The 22,421-nt window shown below is 35.8% G+C and overlaps 2 protein-coding genes across 4 annotated transcripts; one reads left to right on the top strand and one right to left on the bottom strand.

Moving 5' to 3' along the window:
* Window positions 1-2,308: 2,308 nt before the first annotated feature.
* Window positions 2,309-6,337, bottom strand: LOC127949219 (small kinetochore-associated protein). Of its 3 annotated transcripts, none has more exons than XM_052546251.1 (8): window positions 6,237-6,337; window positions 5,060-5,163; window positions 4,926-4,952; window positions 4,651-4,750; window positions 4,405-4,519; window positions 4,270-4,331; window positions 3,333-3,407; window positions 2,309-3,006 (listed from the first exon to the last, which is right to left on the bottom strand). In XM_052546251.1, the coding sequence occupies exons 2-8, from the start codon at window positions 5,149-5,151 to the stop codon at window positions 2,875-2,877; spliced, it is 603 nt and encodes a 200-aa protein (XP_052402211.1). In that variant the 5' UTR covers window positions 5,152-5,163; window positions 6,237-6,337; the 3' UTR covers window positions 2,309-2,874. The 3 variants fall into 3 exon arrangements, with proteins under 3 accessions (XP_052402211.1, XP_052402209.1, XP_052402210.1); XM_052546249.1 differs by lacking the exon at window positions 6,237-6,337 and adding an exon at window positions 5,529-5,682 and having other exon boundaries at window positions 5,060-5,167; XM_052546250.1 differs by lacking the exon at window positions 6,237-6,337 and adding an exon at window positions 5,529-5,636.
* On the top strand, window positions 6,243-21,655 carry LOC127948961 (kinetochore scaffold 1-like). The gene is given in 28 exon segments (XM_052545846.1): window positions 6,243-6,370; window positions 7,079-7,118; window positions 7,798-7,857; window positions 7,943-7,987; window positions 8,111-8,163; window positions 8,330-8,351; window positions 8,660-8,700; window positions 8,921-8,967; window positions 9,200-12,338; window positions 12,491-12,599; window positions 12,713-12,780; window positions 13,028-13,041; window positions 13,043-13,112; window positions 13,186-13,301; window positions 13,762-13,812; window positions 13,814-13,844; window positions 13,956-14,072; window positions 14,609-14,696; window positions 14,812-14,894; window positions 14,983-15,023; window positions 15,108-15,212; window positions 20,000-20,100; window positions 20,190-20,255; window positions 20,372-20,481; window positions 20,617-20,738; window positions 20,856-21,052; window positions 21,263-21,335; window positions 21,455-21,655. Coding segments are annotated over 20 exon segments (2,277 nt in total). The 5' UTR covers window positions 6,243-6,370; window positions 7,079-7,118; window positions 7,798-7,857; window positions 7,943-7,987; window positions 8,111-8,163; window positions 8,330-8,351; window positions 8,660-8,700; window positions 8,921-8,967; window positions 9,200-11,717; the 3' UTR covers window positions 21,549-21,655.
* Window positions 21,656-22,421: the final 766 nt, after the last annotated feature.

The following is a 22,421-nucleotide window of genomic DNA, read 5'->3' as shown; positions in this document are numbered from 1 at the left end:
TGTATGAGCATCTGCGTGCTTCTGTAGAGTAGGTTTTTGTGCCTTCAGAGTTTCATTCTTTTCTATGCATTAATTGTCATTTAAAAAGGGAAAAAGACAAGGACATAATTCTTGCTGTGTTGAAAATCCAAATGGAAAACACGCTACATTACTTCCAAAGACAGAAAGTGCTATGCAATGTGTTAACAATCGGAATGAGCCAGAGAGAAGCAAGTTGTAAACACTTTGAATTGCTTTAAGAAGTTGTTACTGAAATGACTCCTGCAACTTTATTACTCACAATGATTTATATATGAGCATTATAATGCATTAAACTGGATTCCAAAACATGGCCCTAAACTTACCTTAGTCTCAAAACGAAAGAAAAAAAAAAAGTTGCCCTTTAAGTATATTTATTATTATTGTTATTATAAAATGTCCTCATGTCTGGTTCTTTTGCACAGGAAAGTTTCATTTACATCCAAGTAAAAATCATATTTATTATTAACAAATGACATATAATATGGTGTTCATGTTTTGCTACCATTATTCCCATCGCATTACACACACACACACACACACACACACATATATATATATATATATATATATATATATATATATATAGACAAACATATTGTTGACTAAATAGCAAAAAGAGTCACAGTGTACTGTGTGTAAATGATGCAGATTGCAGAAATGTCATCTGTATTCAAACGTCACATTCACTGATTAAAGTGGCAGAGGTGTAGTGGCCCTAAACATATTTAGACACTTAAGATACACTTAAAAATGTATGAACGTTTTTGCGTTGGATAACAGATCATCAAAACATTGACATCTGCAAACAAACACACTTTTCTCAGAATTTATGTCTTTCTTTAAAACAAGTGATGTTTTAGTTCGAATTTTCTTTAGATAATACATTGACAATAATTTAAAAAAAATAAGTGTGGCGTAAATGTCCCTTTTTTTCTTTTGTTTATTGTAGGAACACTTTATCACTGTAATTTGCTGATATTGAGGCTTCATCATTGTACAGCACTTGTTTTGATTACTATGATTAAATGGATGAGGTACATATTTCACAGAAATTCACATTATTTCATATTATTCATTACTCATGCTCATGTTGTTCAGGAGTTTCTGTTTTTCAGATCGGATCTGTAGAACAGACTGTCTGAACAGTATTTTGGACGTGATCAAATGAGGTATGTGTTGGAGATGGGTGTCATTTTTTGACGTTTGCGTTGGTTACTATAGTAATGCAGGATTCAACACATTCAACTTTGTTTCAAGTGAAGTGACTTTTTTCTATAACAAGTGGATGCAAGCTGGCAGTGTGAAGAGAACTGTCACACTGGAAATCTATCCACTGTTGTGAACAGCAGAGTCTAGCAGTATATACTGTTTATTTGGTGTTGCTATATACATACAGTATACATATGTATGTACTGTATATACTTAGTGAATAAAATATTATGCGCACAAAGGAAAGGATTCCTAAAAAATGAAAATTAATTAAACCTCAGGCTATCCAAGATGTAGAATTTGTTTCTTCATCAGAACAGATTTGGAGAAATTTCTCCGGTTCCTCTGCAGTGAATGGGTGCCATCAGAATATAGTCCAAACAGCTGATTAAAAACAACACAGTTATTCACAAGTAATCCACAGCACTCCAGTCCATCAATGTCTTGTGAAGTTAACAAATCCATCAAGGTGTTTTTATTTAAAACCATTGCTTCTGGCCAAAATACAAGTCCATAATCCATAATAGCACTTCTAGGTTAATAATGCTTCCTCCTCCTGCTATCACATCAAAATCCATATATAAACATATTTTTGAACCTTTTTTGCATGTCCCTTCTGATTTGGACAAGATGACTTTTTCACTGGAGAAAGCTATTTTATGGAAACAGTACTCATATTTTAGCCAAAAGCAACGTCTTGATGGATTTGCATCTTTTAAACATGCAGCATTTTGCTTCCCAATATGTTAACTGATGGACTGGAGTTGTGCGGATTGCTTGTGGATTATTGTGATGATTTTGTTATGATTCAGCTGTTTGAACTCATTCTGACGGCACCCATTCACTGCAGAGGATCTACTGGTGAGCAAGTGATGAAATGCTACATTCCTCAATATTTGTTCTGTTGAAGAACTCATCTACAACTTGGATGGCCTGAGAGTGAATACATTTTCAGCAAATGTTCATTTTAGGCTGAACTATTCCTTTACCTGGTTCAGGACCATTTCATTTGAATGCCAATGAATTCAATTCAGTCTTGATGTGCTCTGTGAAAAATGCATCATAAGGAAAAAGTGACTGAATGAAGAAAGATACGTTTTATTGTCCATAAAATGTCTTTTCTTCCCTCAAAACATCACGAAGGGTTTATGGTTTGAGTCTCCATGTCAAATGGGACAATGCTTATTAAGCATACTCAGTTTAACTTTAGAAATATTAAACTATTACTTTTAATTGGCGTCGTTTTGTCTCAGATACTATGATGGAAGTAGATGACATGGCACTATGTAAAAGAGAGAATTGTCTCTTGTTAAAGCCAGTTTAATATTTAATAAAGTTTAAGGTCATGTTTGCACAAAATATTCAAATGAAAACAATAATACGGTAAGCATCATTTAACAAGTGCCTTGCCGTTCTAGAGGTACATGAAAATTGTTTATACTAATATCTTAACTTGTAAGAAGACAAAACAGGAATCATTCTGATCATAAAGCATTCTTAAAAATGGTATGAGCTGTATGTTCCTGTAAATGCAACGGTGTGTTACACTTTTGCCCAAATGCTTCTCATTCTCAGACTGACAGGTCTCCGAACAACTCCATACGGCACTGCAGTATTTATGCCCAGTAAAAGAGTTTCTTTCATTTATTCCATCAAGAGTCTCTCCGCCTCCCCCAGCTCTCTCTCCATTTCCTCCACGTCCAAAGTGAACAATGCCCTCTCCTGCTGGAGCTTTTCATGCGCTTCCGTCAGGTCCCTCATGATGTTCTCCACTTCCTACAAGCATTCACAGAGGAGCAAACAGAGACTGACAGAGTCCTCACTGAACCCGTTTTAGGTCAGGCCAGATTCCAGTAGTTTTGGAGAGGCACACTCAATAACATTTAGAAGGATTAGAACATTTCAAATGAATATTTTATCAGCTGTGGACCTGGCATTAGGATTAATTATACAGCCTCTAGCCCAGCAGAGCAGAATGTGTGTAATTTCATCCTCATATAAATCAGTCTTAGTGAAACATTTGTATTAATGTCTGGTCAGTGCCGCAGGACATTCAAATCAGGATAAATAACCCAGTATTTTTGAATATTAAAAAAACTCACCAGTAAATTTGCTGCATGCTCTTGTGCCGTCTCACCAAACAGTTTCAGCTCATTTAGGAGATTTTTAGAAACCGTCTACCATTGGAAGAAACAAAATGAATAATTAATTGAGAGTCGATTTCCCATAGCCTAGGTTTAACATTAGCCCTTCACTAAACAACATTGTCAGGATGGATTCTCCATGTAAAACATGCTATAGACAAGAATTAGGCTTCGTTTGGGTTTCAGAATGCATTCTTATATCATCTTCAACACAGTAACACAAAAGTAATCAGACCATAAAAGCACTTGGTAAGTTGGTGTGACAGCACTACAGATGACTGTCCAATATTGATTCAATCCCTATTATATGTCCCTGCAGTGACCATGGGTCCATTTATTAGCATCTCATGTTTCCAAGAATCAAAGAATTTTAAGAAAAATTATTGCTATTGTTTCCTTTTTTATCGACTTGTTTAGACACTATTATACAGGCTTTACACATTCACAGTCTCCAATATATATATATATATATATATATATATATATATATATATATATATATATATATATATATATATATATATATATATATATATATATATATATATGTATATGTATATATATATATATATATATATATATATATATATATGTATATATATATATATATATATATATATATGTATATATATATATATATATATATATATATATAGGTATATATATATATATATATGTATATATATATATATATATATATATATATATATATATATATATATATATATATATATATATATATATAGGTATATATATATATATATATATATATATATATATATATATATATATATATATATATATATATATGTGTGTGCATGTGTGTGGCATATAACATGTATTTTTATTTAAAAAGTTATTTATATTATATAAACCAAAAAAAAAAAATAGTTACCATAACTTCTTTCCTTTGTTCTTCCTTCTGTTGAGCTGTCTGGCCCAACCTTTCCCCTGAAACTGAATTTGAGGTGGTTTAGACTACAACAACGTCTTCATGCATCAATCCAACAGAGTTCAAATAAATCATTACCTGGGTCGAGGCTTTCTGCAACAAGGAGGACATGACAGTCTCGCAGCTGTTTTTGAATGTCTTGATTTTCTCCTTGGAGGTCTGTGTACCGCTGCTCCAGGTCAGTCACAGTTCCCTTAAGAAACATCAGAAACATACATCTATTTGACTCTACTGACTACAACAACTGTTCTAAAATATCAGCGTGCACCATAAAACAATTACTGTATTTGAGTAAAACACTAGATCAACGATTAGTGTAATAACCTTCATCTCCTCAAGCTGTCTCAGCAGGTCTTCGTTTGTTGAAGTCAGGACTCTATTCTGCTCCCTTATGTCATTCTGTGGGCCATATCTTGTAGATGGCCTGAGGAAATCAAATTAGTATGCATTAATATTTTCAAACAGACTAGACTCCTACAGACAACACTCTTGCAGGACACGAGTCTGGTGACCCCTGGACTAAACAGCAGTATTATATGAACATAACTACATTTTAATTTAATCATATTAAATAATTTCACACATAAGTGGGTACTTACACTTTCAGAGATCTGTACTGATTCTTCCTAAAACAAACAAACAAACATAAAACATATTATATAACTTGCATATTAAAAAAAATGCCATTTACAGTGAAGAGAATATTTGCATAACTTTTAACAAATATACCCACTTATTTTCTGTGTCGTTCTTGACTTGTGCTGCTCTGGATGTCATACTGGGCTGTGCAGGAATCGCTGTGTCTTTTATTTGAACTCTCTTCATGTCTGAATGCAGCTGTCTGGGCAAACAATCACATTTACTATGATGATATTTAAGCAAAATACTGATGGCGCAGATGGGAGACGATTAGATAATAAAACATTGTCTGAATTTCATTACCACAAGGAACGTAAATAATGCCAATAAATGATGTTCCGTTGATCATAGAATTGTATATATGTACAATACAAGAGTACAAGATCGCATCAAGTTCATGTCATACTTCGCTTATGTGTCTTGTCAAGTCAACTGCCCATTTTTCTATCCATAAATGCCATGCGATTTTTTTTTACTAAAAGACCTCACATTGTCAATCAACGGTAACAGAAATTATTATTATTATTATTATAAAATAAGGTTTGATTGTAAAATAAACTTACCACACCAAGCTAAGGCGGATCACTAGAGCAATGTTTTAAAAGTCCCGATTTACTTCAGCGCGACGAATTTTCAAAATAAATAACGTCACTTCCGCCTCCTTTGCAAATCCAGACCAGTGTTTTACACTGAAATTTGTATTTAACGTTAAAACTAAATGTCTTTATACAAAACAAATATATATTGTTGTAAGATTCATAAATCGATAATATATCCAACTAAAGCTCGATAAAACGGTCATTTGATATATTTTGTTAATAATTAATTCTCCGCTCCACTAGAAGGCGCGAAAGGGACACGTCATGTGTAAAATCACAGAGTTTGCCGCGACGAAGAGACGCGGCGGTTGAGTTCAAATTTTACGAAGAAAAAATAATAATTTTGGTATTTCGTATTATAAATTTTTTATTCAACTGAAAATATGTCTTTTATCAAAGTAAGACGTGTTTAAAATCATCGAAATGTCGAGAGCTGTTTGTTTTCGCTATAGTATAATGCTGTTGTTGTTGCTATGACGTTATGTCTAGCCTGACAGTCGTTGCACACACTAAAACAAAACACGCCTGTGGAAATACAGAAGTGTTATTAAAGTGTAGACAACGTTTAGAATGATTTTAACAAACCACCTTACACGTTTTATTTATTCATTCTAAATATAATGTTCCTCACTTTTTTTTTTAGATTTTGTGAGCTGTAACGTTATCACTCACATGAACTGAAGATGGAGCAGCTGAATTTAGGGTCGATCTCTCATAGTGTATCAATTTACTGCAGGTAACGTTAGACCGAGTCTACAAGCAGCTTTGGATTAATAATGCAGTCTTGCTCTTATTCATTAACTTACGTAAGTTATACATTATTGTGTCGGCCTGCACATTTTCTAAATGTTCAGATGTTCTTTTATGTTTTTTACTGTACTGAACAGAACTTGATAACGTTTTCCTTTTGCTTTTCTGTAATGCAAATGTATTGTATTAGCAGTTATGACCTCGCCTCTTAACCCTTGCGCAGCCTTCGTTCATTTTTTTTTTAAATCACAGCTTCATCGTAATAATATGAAACGTAGTGATTTTATGGCACTTGGAATTAACACAGAAAAGAAAAAAAAAAAATACTTGTTTAGGCTTTAGTAGCCTGGAAATAAGCTCAGCTCGCCTGTCATCATCTTTGTTGTATATTTCAAATCACTGACTGTTGCCAGTTGTGGAAGTAAACTCTTATGGGTCTTTCTTTTATGATTGAATTATTTTATAATGACTGATTAAATGCATCTGAGTAAAGAAGAATACATAAGAATAAATTTTGAAGTTGATAATTTAGTTACTGTCGTGTATTGACAAAAACGTATTTTTTGGGCTTGTAAAATATATTTCAATGTTCTTAATTTGCATTGGATAAAAACATTTGATAATAAATACATGTAATTAATGTCCATGTCTTGTAAGTACTGGTTTCCTTTCCAGGTGAAATCCACAATATGTTATATAAAAAAAAAAAAAAAAAATTTTTATAACTAATCTTTCTTTCTTCTTCTTCTTCTTCTTCTTTTTAGCAATGAGGCAGTGAAATCCTCAAAAAGGAGACTGTCTTCGGTATGTATTCATTATGTTGGTGAAGCTGAAGAGGTTGAAAACATTAACAAGATTTATCCTTCTCTCTCTCTCTCTCTCTCTCTCTCTCTCTCTCTCTCTCTCTCTCTCTCTCTCTCTCTATATATATATATGTGTGTGTGTGTGTGTGTGTGTGTGTGTGTGTGACATATCAGGACACAACTCTGTATAATGACATGGGTATGACACAGGTATTACAAGGAGAGGGTGACTTATGAGGACATGTCCATGTCCCCATTTTTCAAAATGCTTACAAATCATACAGAATGAGTTTTTTTTTTTTTGAGAAAGTAAAAATGCACAAAGTTTCCTGTGAGGGTTAGGGTTAGGTGTAGGGTTGGTGAAGGGCGATAGAATATACAGTTTCTACAGTATAAAAACCATTATGCCAATGGGATGTCCCCACTTTTTACAAAAACAAACGTGTGTGTGTGTGTGTGTGTGATCCTTCAGTATCTTTCCATACTAGTTTAGGATTATTGTTTTTTTTTTTTAGTAGTGGAGGAATGTACACATAAATGATTGCTCGATAGTTGTCCCACTTTACCTATATTTACTCTGTTACAGCCTTTGAGAAATGTTAAGCCTTTTCTTCTTAATTTTCTTATATTTATAAATGTCTCAGGACATACTATAGTGCCCCTTGATTGTCCCCTGACAGATTTTAAAAGCTGCTCGAACATCTATGAAAATAAATGGAGATGAGCAAGAAGAACAAAAGGTGATTAAGTGTTTTAAATATTATTTGTTTGTTTTTTTGTTTCTTTTAAATATATATATATATTTTTTTGTTTATATTTATTCAGGAGGAAATTGTCAAGCCTGTTGAGAAGAGGAGAAATTCACAAAGAGTGAGTTTTGCAACTACAAATAATGTTAGAGTCTTTACAAAGTAAGTGCAGTGATGTTGATACACTGATTGGAAGATACAAACAAAAATTACATGTGTAGATAATACAATTAATATTTCACAGTGATGCAAAGAGTGAATCTCCTGTTCTGGCATCCATTCAAAACATACAAGTTGGTGAGCATCTTATTTCTTTTGAACCTGTTACCTGAGTTCATTTGTGGTTCTTGGTTAAAGATTATGTGTACCAGTTCTCTCAAATGTAGAGCATCAAATAATTCTGTTGTATGTATAAAACATTTGCACATTGTTAATTTACTTTATTGTGCTTTGTTAAATTCAGGAGGAGATAGACCAAATGAAAAGTAAGTTATGGGGTCTATATATATATATATATATATATATATATATATATATATATATATATATATATATATATATATATATATATATATATATATATATATATATATATATATATATATATATATATATTACGGAGCCCCGCACATGACACGCAGGAAAAAAATATAAGGCTAAATCATGTGCACGATTTACTAATTCGTTCCCTAAATAAACTAAAACGTGCACATGATTACTATAGCGTTCCATCGATTTACTATTGCGTTCGATTTGTAAAGCTGTAACTTTATTTTTTTTCCTCTAATGACAGGATTCTGCATTTTGTGGATGAGGGAATACACCAAATCAAATGTATTCTTTTCATGGAAAAGATGTCAAATTTTGCTGACCAATTTAAACATTGTTTTTCAATCTTGTTCACAGTGCAAGTGGTTTTATGCAACATGGGGGTGTGTTGACATGATTAGAATAAGTTATGTTCACTGTACCACAGTCTAATGATTGGTATTTAAATGATTCCTGCAAATGATTTTCATAGACAGTGAACACTAAACCTTTCCATTTCTTTCAGGCCCGGATACTTTGTTGAACACTCCTCTTTATCTGTCCCAGCATAAGGTAAGTACTAATCTAAGACCAGAAAGGCAAAATATTATGAATTTCAAGCTTCTGCAATTAGATATCCTTGATTTAAGTATATGTATGCTGCCACAGACATTTCATTTTGAGTGTGTGAATGTACAAAGCCTGATTGTCAATAACTACTTCTGCGTTTTTGTATTAATTTGTCATTGATACACACCTTGTTTTGACATATACTGATTATTTTGACCTTTTTCTCACTTTGTAGGAGAATTTCTTCTCCGATCCAGTCTTGCAAGATGACTGTGGATAGAACAATGCTGCTCGGAGAGGATACTGGATACATGGATATTACTCAGAGTCAAACAATCACAATTGATAAGGATTATGAAATTGAAGAGCAGACAAACCCAGCTTTTAGCGTCAACATGGCTCAGACGATCCGTGGTGATCTGAATGTCGCAAGTCAGAAGGATTTTCTACATGACGCAAAAGCAGAGAGGAAAAATGCTAACAATGACTCAGACTTCAGTGCTTTTCTCACCAGTATGAGCTTACCCACTGTAAATACCATTAAGCCCCACTATACAGATAATCAGCTTGGTAATATCTTCATTTCAGTTAATACAAGCACATCGGATATTGATATTGATAAGGAGAATCACTTGCCATCTTTTTTAGTGAAGCAACATCCAGGTGCCAAGGGTAACCCACAACAACCTCTGGGACTTCAACGAAGGCGTTCTCATGTTGGAAGTTTTAAAGACGATGATATTGAGGCAGCCAAGAGTCACACTGTTGTAACTGAAAACAAAGCTAATGCTCCGTCTTTTACACCCTCTCTTTCTGTAAATCAAAAAGGTATTGCATTTATGACAGCTGCCTTTTCAAACATCCCAGATGTCACGGAGCTCACTTTGAGCCAGACTGCAATCAATGTTAAAGTTACAGGAAATATCAGTTGCAAAGTCCAGGCTGCTCTGGAGCACAACAGATCCCATCATTTCCCTGAGGATGATGATGCAATGGAGATGATGAGGACATTTGATGTATCTGTTCACGAAAAAGACCACACAACGAGTATGAAGGAGCAAGCTCAGCCTTCAGTTCTCACAGTAAGAAGGATGTCTTCCTTTAATATGATTAGTAATGGAGAGACAACAGATCAAAATAAATCTGATTATTTACGAAGCTCTGCATCCAGTTCTCAGAGTAAGCAAGATGCCCTGCTTTGATTTAGTTGGAGATGGATTGATTATGAATCACAACAAATTGGGCCACCTCCCAGTAGCCCAAACTCCAAATTCTGATGAGATGGAGATGACACAGTGTCAAACTATTTTTCTAGAGGCCAAGGAGGTCAATGGAGACAAACCTTTAAACAACTCAAGGATCAACTGGCCTCTTACATCAGTATATGGACCTGAAGGCAGTGATGGGATGGACATGACTCAAGCATTCAAAGGGCATATAATGCTAAATGCTTTTCCAGCCTCCAAGAAGAAAAAAGGCGAAATCGTTCTGATGCCTGCCACAAGTACATCAGCTCAACATAATGATAGTGACTGTACAGACTTGACACGCCAACCAAGTACATTTGATGAGATTTCTACCCCAAGTCCTGATGAAATGGAATTAACAAGATGCACCACTATTAACATTGACCCAAACCGTACCTGGTTAGGGAGTGCTGTGGATATCACAGGTACAAGAATAGCACCAATCTCTGCTAATCAAACAATCACTGTGGTTGAACCTATGGAGATGACTGAGGTATACATGGGACCAGTCAGTGAGCAAAAGTATAAAGATTTTATGACTCAAAGAAAGTCAGGAGTAAGAATGATGCCCTTGATGTGTGATCCTGAAAATACTGAAGCTGATAACTGTCAGACTGATTCCTCCAACCCTGATGACATGGACATGACACAATGTCTGACTGTTGTGCTTGAGGGTGAAAACTGCAAGAGGGCCGAACCATTCAGTAAATCCAGGAAGAGTTTGAACCTTGTATCTACATCCTCCAGTCCTGATGTTGACAGTATGGAGATAACCTAGGCACTCTCCGGCAATATCATGTTAAAGAGCTTTGTATCCAGTGAGGAAAGTAAGCATGAGAGAAATCTGTTGCCTGTAGCGCAAAGTTGTCAAACACAGGATGAGTCTGACTGCATGGAAATGACAAGTCAAGCCAGTGCATCAAATCTAGCTATTCCCTGTGTTGATGAAATGGAACTAACAGGATGCAACACAATAGCAATCGACTCTAAAAACACATTGGCAGCAAGTGCTACAGAGATCAAAGTGCATGACAGTGCACTTTGGGCATCAACATCTCTTTCTAGAAACACAGTGTCAAGTGAAGAACAAAATTAAGTGAGTGTATCTACCAAGTGTGCTATTAACCATGTCTTCCCCTCAAAACACGTTTTTGATCTTGATTTCAAAAACATTAAATGCAACAACACAGAGACAATATCCTTTGGCCCAGCTGACATGCAAGTGGACAAAAATTGTGAAACGGCACATCAAAGCAATTTGATGACGACTGATGAAGACAGTGATATGCAGGTTACTAAGGTGCTTACAATGCCCATTGAAACAGAGCAGAGTGTTTCTTTTAATGAAGAAGAAGCACTGATAAAGACTTTCTGTGGCTCTAGAATTGAAGAAGAGGGTCAAGCACTTTGGTCTAAGAAGGACCAAAGTTCCTCCTCAAATGAATCTGTAGTTGATTCCTTCATTACAGAAGAGCTGCAACATGCAAAAGTCTAGCTGACTCTCAAATGGAGCTTCGCAACATGTCAAGGCGTATCCAGGAAGAGCAAAAAGTGATAACAGGAAGCACAACTGCGCCTCTTCCTTCTTTTTCTCTCCCTGAGAATTCCCTTAAAGAAAACATTTCCAATGAGCCAACTTCAAATGTCACGCCTAAAGTCAAGCAAATAAACAATTCTGTTCAAAATGAGAGGAACACACCTTTTAGTCTTAAAAAGAAGGCGTTCTCATCAAGGTTGTCATTGTGTGGTATCATACCAAAACTACCAAAACAAACTACAAATGTAACTCCTAACAAAACTATAAGTACTAATGATTTACAGTGTCTTCAACTAGAGAAACATTTTGAGGTTGCTGAACAAAATGGCAACTGCAAAAAAATCGATATTAATGATGAAGAGTTCCCTGAAATGAGCAGCGGTGACGACTTGTCAGGGAGTCTTGAAAATTGGCCAATTAACAAGCAAGATGAACTGGATGGTTCTTTGGCTGTACCTAAATATAAAAGGCCTTTGGAGAATGATGTCTTTGAGTCAGACACAAGCACGAGTCCTTGTTTTAAAAGGCTGCATCCAGAGGAAGACCCTATTACAGCAGAACGAACCAAGAAAGTCTGCATTTTTGACATGGTAGGCACAAAATGATAATAATTTTCACTTTAATACTTTGTTTGCTTGGTATTTCCTGCTACACGCTTGGAGGATGTTCTGTAATAAAGTGTTAAGCGTGGGCTCCATTGTTGTGCATTATTATGCTAATGCCTAAGATTCTGTCTCCTCAGGGGCTTGACTGTCATGAAGCTGCCGTACAGTGGGAAGGTAATTTTACAAGGCATGCTGCTCCGAATCCCAGGGCAAAGACAATTGAAGACACAGGAGTGTCAGAATCCAGTGAGTTACTTGTGTCAGTTCTCAGACAAAGTGAAATGCACATTAAGAAATGCACCATTAAGAAGATTTCAATGTGGCGTATTTATAAATGAAAAATGTGATCTGCTTTACAGCTCTCAAATACTCTCAGTTTGACTCTCATATGGATGGGACGCTGGATCATGCATTTGATTTTAGCAAGGTAGCATTGTTTACACACACGCTCAGGATTTTTGCTGCCTATCACTTTTAGGTCTTTGAACAACCATAAATGTTGCACTTTGCCCTGTAAATCGTGCCATATTGTAATTGCAACCAACATGAATAATACTTTTAAATGTGTGAATTGTTTAGCAAAAGTGTGCTTTGACACCCTAACACGTTTTGCATGGGAAAGCACTAATGACAATATAAAAGGAAAGTTGTTTGTCTCATTCTTTTATTTCCAGAAACTTGAGGACGGAAGAGTTCCTAAGCCACTTTGGTATCAACTTTGTTATCCACAGATCTAGACCAAGTGCTCTTCCTGACAGTGTAAGTGGTCTGATTTTCTCTTTTTCTCTTTGTGAACATATGTGATGGTTGTAACGCATCATTCCTTTTTCAGTGTAGAGCTGGAGAAACACGCAATATGGAGGATTTGCTCAAAGAGAAGTACATATACCACCCCAAGCAGAGAGTATATGAGCACGACTGTAAGAATCTCACAGAGATAGTAGAGAGGTATGTACCAGTCTGGATTTGATAATGCTGACACTAAAAACACTACCCCTGTTTATTTGTGTGTGTGTGTGTATGTGTGTGTGTGTGTGTGCACTCGCACGTTTAACTGACACAAATTATATATTTATATTTAAAAATAGGGCTGTACGATAAATCACATGTGATTATCACCCGCATCTTGTAAGTAAAGCTGGCATTTAATACACAGAGCTGTAGTTCACTGACAAGCTACACAATATCGCATTCATAATCAAAGCTTGTCAGTGAACTACCACTCTGTGTATTGAATGCCACTCCATCTGAAAACACGTGATGGAGAATGGAGATTTAATAATAATCACAGAACCGGCTTTACTGACGAAATGCGCATGACAATTTAAGGAATGTTCCTTTACAATTTATCATGCAGCCCTAATAAAAAATGACATTATGTATATTTTTGTAATTCATTTCTTCATAGACTTAAAGAACAGATGCCTGAACAAGACAAATACCTGGGATGCATTAATGGAGCAAGAGTTATGTACTCTCTCTGAAGAGCAAGTATGTTGTTTTCATAGACAATATTGGGTCATCTTATGTTAAAGCATTAAAATCACAGCTTACATTGTTTATCTTTGAGATTAAAGCTTCATGTATGTTTGTTTTCCTCAGTTAAAAAGCTTTTGCTCCAAGTTGAAAGAGCGAAAAGCTTACTTTGGAAAGAGAAGCAAAGCACTTTCTCATGAAATGAAAAGAGACTTGTACTCAGAGCTCATCAAAACAACACAGGTAAGAGCAGTTTTGACTATTTTATTATGTTGATTTTGTGAAATCATTTCTCAAAAAGCCAATTTATTCTTTAATCTAAATATTCTTCGTTTTTCTTCTGATTTGTAAAACTCTGATACGTAGGACATACCCTAGGACATTATTTGGAGCACACTTTTATTTCCTTTGTGTGCATTTACTTTTAAAACAGGAATTAAGTAGGGCAAAATTAAGGACACAACCTTTTTAAATCATAAAAAATACATGTAAAATAATAGCATTATTCATATATATAAACATCACAGCCATAAACTTGATTTACTGCTGCTAGAATTTATTTGATTGAAATGAGTAAGTGCAAGATCATCAGTCATCAGTATTTTCAGTCTGTTTTCCCAGAAGAAAAGGCTGTAAATTTGGGTAGTGTTTATCTGTTAAATGTTGTATTTGCAAATAGCTTTTTATTAGCTTTTAAATTTAAGTAATACACGAGTGCCTATACACTTTGACTAAAAGTCTTAACCACTGTGCATATGTATTCCATCCAATACATTCAGGATGCAAAACAGAGTCTGATTTCTAAAATTAAACAGACCTGTGAAACGATCGAAGACTTGGATGGATGCATTAATGATTTCGAAACTGGTATGGATTTCCTTCTTGGCTCTATTCCATGTTTGAATGTGTAGAGCATAAAGGGTACTACATTATCATATACTAATACCGACAGGTAAATAACTCCCTGCTTCTTCTACACTAGAACTTGCATCTGTAGAGTCCATGATTACGGGAGATCATTTCGATGTTTCTCAAACCAGACCAGCCTTAAAAGCCAAGGAAGAGGGTATTGTGCTTCTATATGGTTTCATGAATCTAGTAAGAAAGATGTAATGATTTGTCTGTGTTTTTCTTCTCTCAAATCTTCTCTCTCGATTTGCATAGGCTTAATTCAGCTGTCACCAAAAAGGAGAGGTACTGTATATGCTTCTGTCAGAACCATAGGAAATTATTAAGATATACATTTTTTTGCTAAATACTTAATTCTGAACTTATTAGGGAAATTGGTGAGTTGGAGATTTAGCTGAGGTCTTTGGAGAACCAACAGAAGAAGTTGCAAGGGGAATCCAGTAGCCTTAAGAATCATCTTACAACCTTGAACACGTACCGTAAGTCGCACCTGAGTATAAGTTGCATGAGTCCAAAAATGTGTTATGATGAGGAAAAAAACATATATAAGTTGCACCGGACTATAAGTAGCATTTATTTAGAACCAAGAACCAAGAGAAAATATTACCGTCTACAGCCGCGAGAGGGCGCTCTATGCTGCTCAGTGGTAGACTACAGGAGCACAGAGCAGCATCTCTGTCAGCATAGAGCGCCCTCTCGCGGCTGTAGACGGTAATGTTTTCTCTTGGTTCATGTATCTCGGTTCATTTCTCTCGGTTCATGTCAAATTAATTTTGATAAATAAGTCGCACCTGACTATAAGATGCAGGACCAGCCAAACTATGAAAAAAAGTGCGACTTATAGTCCGGAAAATACGGGTATTTGTTTTTGAGGTCAGCTTTGTTAAATATTATTGCTAGCTTTCTTTTCTAGCACGCCAGCAGCAGAAATGATACTTTCATGCTTAACCCATGTGGTTTGCTCATTTGAATTTTTGCTAAATACTAGATGTTGCATTTATTGTTTAATATTATTGTTATTATTTGACACCTGTGCCTAGACTATATATATATATATATATATATATATATATATATATATATATATATATATATTAGGGCCGGGACTTTAACGCGTTAATTGAGATTAATTAATTACACAAAAAATAACGCGTTAACTAAGATTAATTAATTACAGAAAAAAAAATTCCCGCATTTTTTATAACGTATTTTTGCACCGCGGAACGCTTCTCATTGGATTAGTTTCGGCGGGACCGATTATACTGGAGCACCAACTAGCGTTCGCACCATAGACAGTAAAAGAAATGGACACAGCGACCCCATTGGAACTCAATTGAGACAAATGAAGCCCAGTTTTAGCGTTTTTTAGCACTTCCGTTTCTGACGCGCAGACTCAAACGAAGCTTGACGACGTCAGCAACCTGTCTGACAGATGTAAATCTTCTAGTAGCTGTGTGTGCAAACTGCCATCGTTAATCTTGCAGAGACGGCGAGCTTGAGCGGGGAGTTCTTTGTCGTGAGTGAGCAGGAGTAAGTATTCTGATTAATTATTTTGTATAGTATTTTAAAATGTAACGCCAGTACGCCATATTAAGTTAATTGCCTGCGAGCTTCTCCACCTGTCTGTACGGTAATGCGACAGAGAGCCGAGTGGTTATGACGCAATCGTTAGCCTATTTTTTACAAAAACTGTTTATACGGGGCCATAATGTAACATAGAAGGTAATGGAGCCCTTTATACATTGTCGTGTATCTTTAGAAATAAATAATGGACAAACGGAGTCTTTAAACGCCTCAGATGTAAAGTTATTCGCTGTCAAAGTGACGCCAAAATGAATGGGAGTCAATGGGAATGCTAACGCAAGTGAAGTTCTGCTAAAAGATGGCAGCCCCCACCCGACTTCAACTTCCGGTCGATTTCCTTGCCCCTTGGTTCCACAGCGAATAACTTTACATCTGAGGCGTTTAAAGACTCCGTTTGTCCATTATTTATTTCTAAAGATACACGACAATGTATAAAGGGCTCCATTACCTTTTATGTTACATTATGGCCCCGTATAAACAGTTTTTGTAAAAAATAGGCTAACGATTGCGACATAACCACTCGGCTCTCTGTCGCATTACCGTACAGACAGGTGGAGAAGCTCGCAGGCAATTAACTTAATATGGCGTACTGGCGTTACATTTTAAAATACTATACAAAATAATTAATCAGAATACTTAATCCTGCTCATTCACGCCAAAGAACTCCCCGCTCAAGCTCGCCGTCTCTGCAAGATTAACGATGGCAGTTTTTACGCACAGCCACTTAGAAGATTTACATCTGTCAGACAGGTTGCTGACGTCGTCAAGCTTCGTTTGAGTCTGCGCGGCAGAAACGGAAGTGCTAAAAAACGCTAAAACTGGGCTTCATTTGTCTCAATTGAGTTGCAATGGGGTCGCTGTGTCCATTTCTTTTACTGTCTATGGTTCGCACATCACCGCAGCACACATCGAGCCTCAAGTATCACCTCAACGCAAAACATTTAGCAGCTAGCGTGGACTTTACACTTTATGTTGAACTATGTATTATTTTGTTGGTGCAACTGGCAGTTTATGTTGAACTCTTTATTGATTTGGCCAAGGTTATTGAGAGTTGGACTTAGTATGTTATGGCCTCTGAAGCAACAGAGAGATGTTTTCTAATAGTCAGTGTTTCCAATGTTCTGAATGTAATTGACAGTATTGTGTTTTACTTAAAAAACACTTTACAGAAGGTTCCAGCACCTATAAGCTTCCTGAATTTCTGAAATGTACTATTTTTAAATTGTTTCTAAATATGCTATTGCTACACTTAATGGCAAAAATTTAACTGGTCTGCTAGACTTGGTTGAACAAAAATAAACAATATTTTGTTCCTTAAGCTTATGTATTCAGTCATTATTCAATGGTTTACTATAAATCCATGTGAAAAAAAAAAAACTTCTCACTGTTCTCAGGTCAAATATTTATATGCGATTAAAATGCGATTAATTTCGATTAATTAATTACAAAGCCTCTAATTAATTAGATTAATTTTTTAATCGAGTCCCGGTCCTAATATATATGTATATACAGTTGCTATCAAAATTGCTCAACCCCTCAGAGACTGCAGTACTTTACAAATACAAGCTTTTCTGAAGATCCAGGATAAAATAAAAATTGCATCTATAAAAGTTCACTGGCATATTAAAAGTTATATTGCCAATATATAATGTAATATTTTTGAGTTATAAGATTTTTTTATAATACTGCTATGTCATAATTATTCAACTACTATTTATCATTGCTGTTTTTAAATCACTGCATGGTGGGGAATAAAACAGTCTCAAAACACAATTAACCCTTTAGAAACTCTATTTAAGAAGATTTAGCTTGAGCTGTATAAATATTGTATTACTTTAGAAAGGCTAAGGCTATATGAAGATTTCCAAGACATTGAAAGTTCCTAGAAACACAGCTCTCAGCCTTATTCCTTAGCTTAAAGTGTGTTTTACCAGAAAACCTTTGAGAGTGTTGAAGAAAAAGCACAATATCATTAAATGTTTAATCAGAGCAACTGAGAAGAACCTCAATGTACAGCCAAAGACTTGCAAGATGACCAGATGAAAGGAGGAAAACCATTTCAATGCAGTGTGTAAGAAGAACACTAGACAAGTATGGCCTTCATGTTGAGACATCTTGCAGAATACCACTCTTGATCAAGTAGAACAAAAGGCCAACCTGAACTTGATAAAATTCATTTGTGTAGACCTGTGGAGCTCTGGAGGAATGTTTTATGGAGTGATGTGACCAAACTGGAACTTTTTGGACCCATGGATCAGCGGTATGTCTGCTGCAAAAAAGGCAAAGCTCATAAGCAGAAGAACACCATCTCCATCGTCAAACTTGCAGGTGGATCAGTCCTTTTATGGGTTTTCTTTACTGTAGAAGGAAGTGGAAATCATGACTGTATGAAGGACATCATGGATTCTTTGAAGTATCAGGCCATTTTGAAAAGAACTGTGATGCCTTTGGTGCAAAGACTGAAGCTGATGATCAGAGATTTTCCTGCAGGACAGTCATCCCAAAGTACACATCCAAATCTACTACTGCTTGGTTCAAGGATCAGTCATAGAATGTACTTGAGTGACCTGTTCAGTCTCCAGGCTTAATTCTCAATGCAAATATCTGGTTGAATTTAAAGAAAGCAGTGGCAATGTGAAAACCAAAGATTATCAGTGATCTGGAAGCTTTTCAGGCGAGGAATGGGCCAAGACTGTAGTAGAGAGGTGACAGAAGCTTCTAAACACTTACAGACAGCATTATTGGTGATTTTAATTCTGCACAAAGGGGGTTGAATAATTTTGACCATTAATGTTTAGAGCCAATTTGAATTTTATCATGATTCATCAATGCTCCATTCTCAGAATCACTCAAAAGTGTTTTAACAAACTTTTTCTAATACTTTACTGATGCCTTTGTTGAACTAATTTCATAAAATGTTGTTCTCTGCAGCAAAATGTCTTATATAGTACAGACCAAAAGTTTGGACACCTTCTCATTCAAAGAGTTTTCTTTATTTTCATGACTATGAAAATTGTAGAGTCACACTGAAGGCATCAAGGGCTATTTGAGCAAGAAGGAGAGTGATGGGGTGCTGCGCCAGATGACCTGGCCTCCACAGTCACCGGACCTGAACCCAGTCGAGATGGTTTAGGGGTGAGCTGGACCGCAGACAGAAGGCAAAAGGGCCAACAAGTGCTAAGCATCTCTCGGGGAACTCCTTCAAGACTGTTGGAAGACTATTTCAGGTGACTACCTCTTGAAGCTCATCAAGAGAATGCCAAGAGTGTTCAAAGCAGTAATCAAAGCAAAAGGTGGCTACTTTGAAGAACCTACAATATGACATATTTTCAGTCGTTTCACACTTTTTTGTTATGTATATAATTCCATATATAATTCCACATGTGTTAATTCATAGTTTTGATGCCTTCAGTGTGAATCTACAATTTTCATAGTCATGAAAATAAAGAAAACTCTTTGAATGAGAAGGTGTGTCCAAACTTTTGGTCTGTACTGTATATATATATGTGTGTGTGTGTGTGTGTGTGTGCGTGTGTGTGTGTGTGTGTGTGTGTGTGTGTCTGTGTGTGTGTGTGTGTGTGTGTGTGTGTGTGTGTGTGTGTGTGTGTGTGTGTGTGTGTGTGTGTGTAAGTATGTATGTATGTATTGTCCTGAAGGTGTGATGATATGTCTTTCAGTTTGAACGAGTGGTTTCTTGATGCGACAAATGAAAAGGGGGCTGTGTTTACCTTCCTTCACAAAACTGTGCATCTGCAGTTGAACCTGCAAACACCTGCCGGTGAGTTGATTATCACTTTATAATTGCTCCTAATAGTTTTTCATCATTATTGTCACACTAATAGCATAAAATACTGTCTTGTCTTTCAGGAAAGGACTGGATGACTGAGGATGTGGAGCGAAATATAGATGTAAGCTTCCAGTTGCACCTGGATGGTAAGTGAACTATAAATGAAATTACATTTTATTATGTTTCTATTTTGTTTATTTAATTTACATTTCCATTTTTAAAATCCACTTGAATGGATCTCCCCTGACAATTTTTTTTAAAGTGGAAAAATCTGAATGTCATGCAAGCATGGTCCACAAGTTACTTAAACTATACTATCATTCTCAAACTCAATGGACACAGAGGTACCCAACAACCCGACATATATCAGAAGTAAACACTAACACTACAAAATATAAACATTCAGTCTTTAATATTTTGAGACATTGTTTAGCATTGTAAGAACATCTTGTCTGAATAATATATGAGCAGAACAAGTCTAAATGCTATTGGATAATTTCTCAACAGATGCTTCATGACATTAGTTTGGTGGTGGGTCGTCTCAGGCTCTTGGGAGAGGAGATTCACCGGCTGAAGAAGTGGGGAGGACTGAAGCTTCGCATCTTGAAGCTCACCTGTACACACACACGGTAAGTTTTTACATTGTCTTAATCTCTAAAAGACCAAAAACAACAGAAGCATGCGTCAACTTTGTTTCTGATGCAGACTTGCTTTTAGAAAAGTCTGTTTTTGTTTTTCCTTGTCAGAGTTCATGTCATCTTCTCAAGTCTGAAAGCACTGGAAAAGTTTGAGTTAAGTCTGATGGTCACTCCAGACTATCCCTTTGGGCCCCTTCACATACAGGACTTCAAAAAAGCAATTAACATTTTTATATCACAACAAGTTAAAATGTTGTTGTCTGTTATTGTGAGTGGAGATAACATATTCTCCATTAGACAGGATTGTTATTGGAAAGAAATATGATCAAGTCTCTAGGCAGCGTTTAGTGAAACACAACAGCTTCTCATATCTAACCCATCAAAGAAAAGTACAAAATATTTAAGTAATATTAATTGTAACTCAGTCTGTTGGACAGAAATATTGTTTATGTCTAGAGTACTTTATCGCACAGTTTTCTATAGACCTCAAACTAATCTTCACTTATATACTGTAGATGAAATGCAATTCACATTGGTGCTGAGAATGGCAAAATTTAAATCAAAAGCAGTTCTCTCAAGATCATTCATGTGATCCATGGTACATTGAAATGGAAATATTACCAACAGCTGCAGTGAAGTTCATTTGATAAAAGTATTCACACTGCGTGTTGATATTGTGTCTGTTTTATTATTGCTGTCTTCTGTAGGTTGAGTCAAATTGAAGACATCATATCATCAGTCAAACCAGCCACAAACTATCTGACAAAAGTCCTCAAGAAGATTCATGATGACCTGTGTTAGGATCTCAGGCCTTGTTGTTTAATCTGTTCTTATCTGTCTTTTGTTCGTGTATATATTGATGTTTGTATAATCAAATAAATAAGAATTACAGATGTAGCCAAAAACCACATCAACTTTGGCATTCTTTACTTTTCTTGGCCTGTTACGACTAAATCTTTTCCTCATGAATCCAGCTAATGGAATATGATGTAATGGAGGTGCAGATGCTATGCTGCTGATGATAATTACATATGAAGAATGCTGGTAATCTTGGTTATTGGAGTGAATGATGTGAGTGATGCTCTTATGTCCCTATTTGTTCTCGGCTTTTTGTGGGTGTTTATCACGGTTTAAGTTCAGAAATATATAGAAATTTGAAAATAGTAGCAATCAGTGTTGAGGAAGCTCCTCCATTTAAAATGACTGATTAAAAATCTGACAACCAATGGAAAAAACCAAGTCATCACCCTAAAACTTGTTCTCTTAACGTAATTAAGCCAGAAATGAACCTAAAAGATCATTAAATCACTGTAACGTTATTGCCAACATCGGTGGCAAAAAACTGCAACTCTTTATTGTATGTCATCTCTCAAAAGGCTAGTTTGGCCTCAAGCAAAACCAGCAATCTCATACACAGATGTGAACAGAAAAATGATTTGTATTGCGTAGAGCTAATCATTTGTTACTGTCAAGCTAGCTGTCAGGTAATCAAGATGTAATGCCGTGACACCACAGGAGAAGATTTTAGGAATGCTCCTGACCTTTGACAAGACTTGTACTGCATGGAGATAAATGGATAGGCTCTGTTCATCTCTGAGATAATTTTGTGCAACATAGAATGTGCAAAAACTGTGACAGTGAAAGAATGTTCCTGTACACATGAATTATTGCAGT

The sequence above is a fragment of the Carassius gibelio genome, chromosome B1, assembly GCF_023724105.1.
Source record: "Carassius gibelio isolate Cgi1373 ecotype wild population from Czech Republic chromosome B1, carGib1.2-hapl.c, whole genome shotgun sequence".
In the NCBI taxonomy this organism is placed as follows: Eukaryota; Metazoa; Chordata; class Actinopteri; order Cypriniformes; family Cyprinidae; genus Carassius; species Carassius gibelio.
The sequence above is the reverse complement of the archived record's forward strand: the minus strand, read 5'-3'. Positions and strand labels throughout refer to the sequence as shown.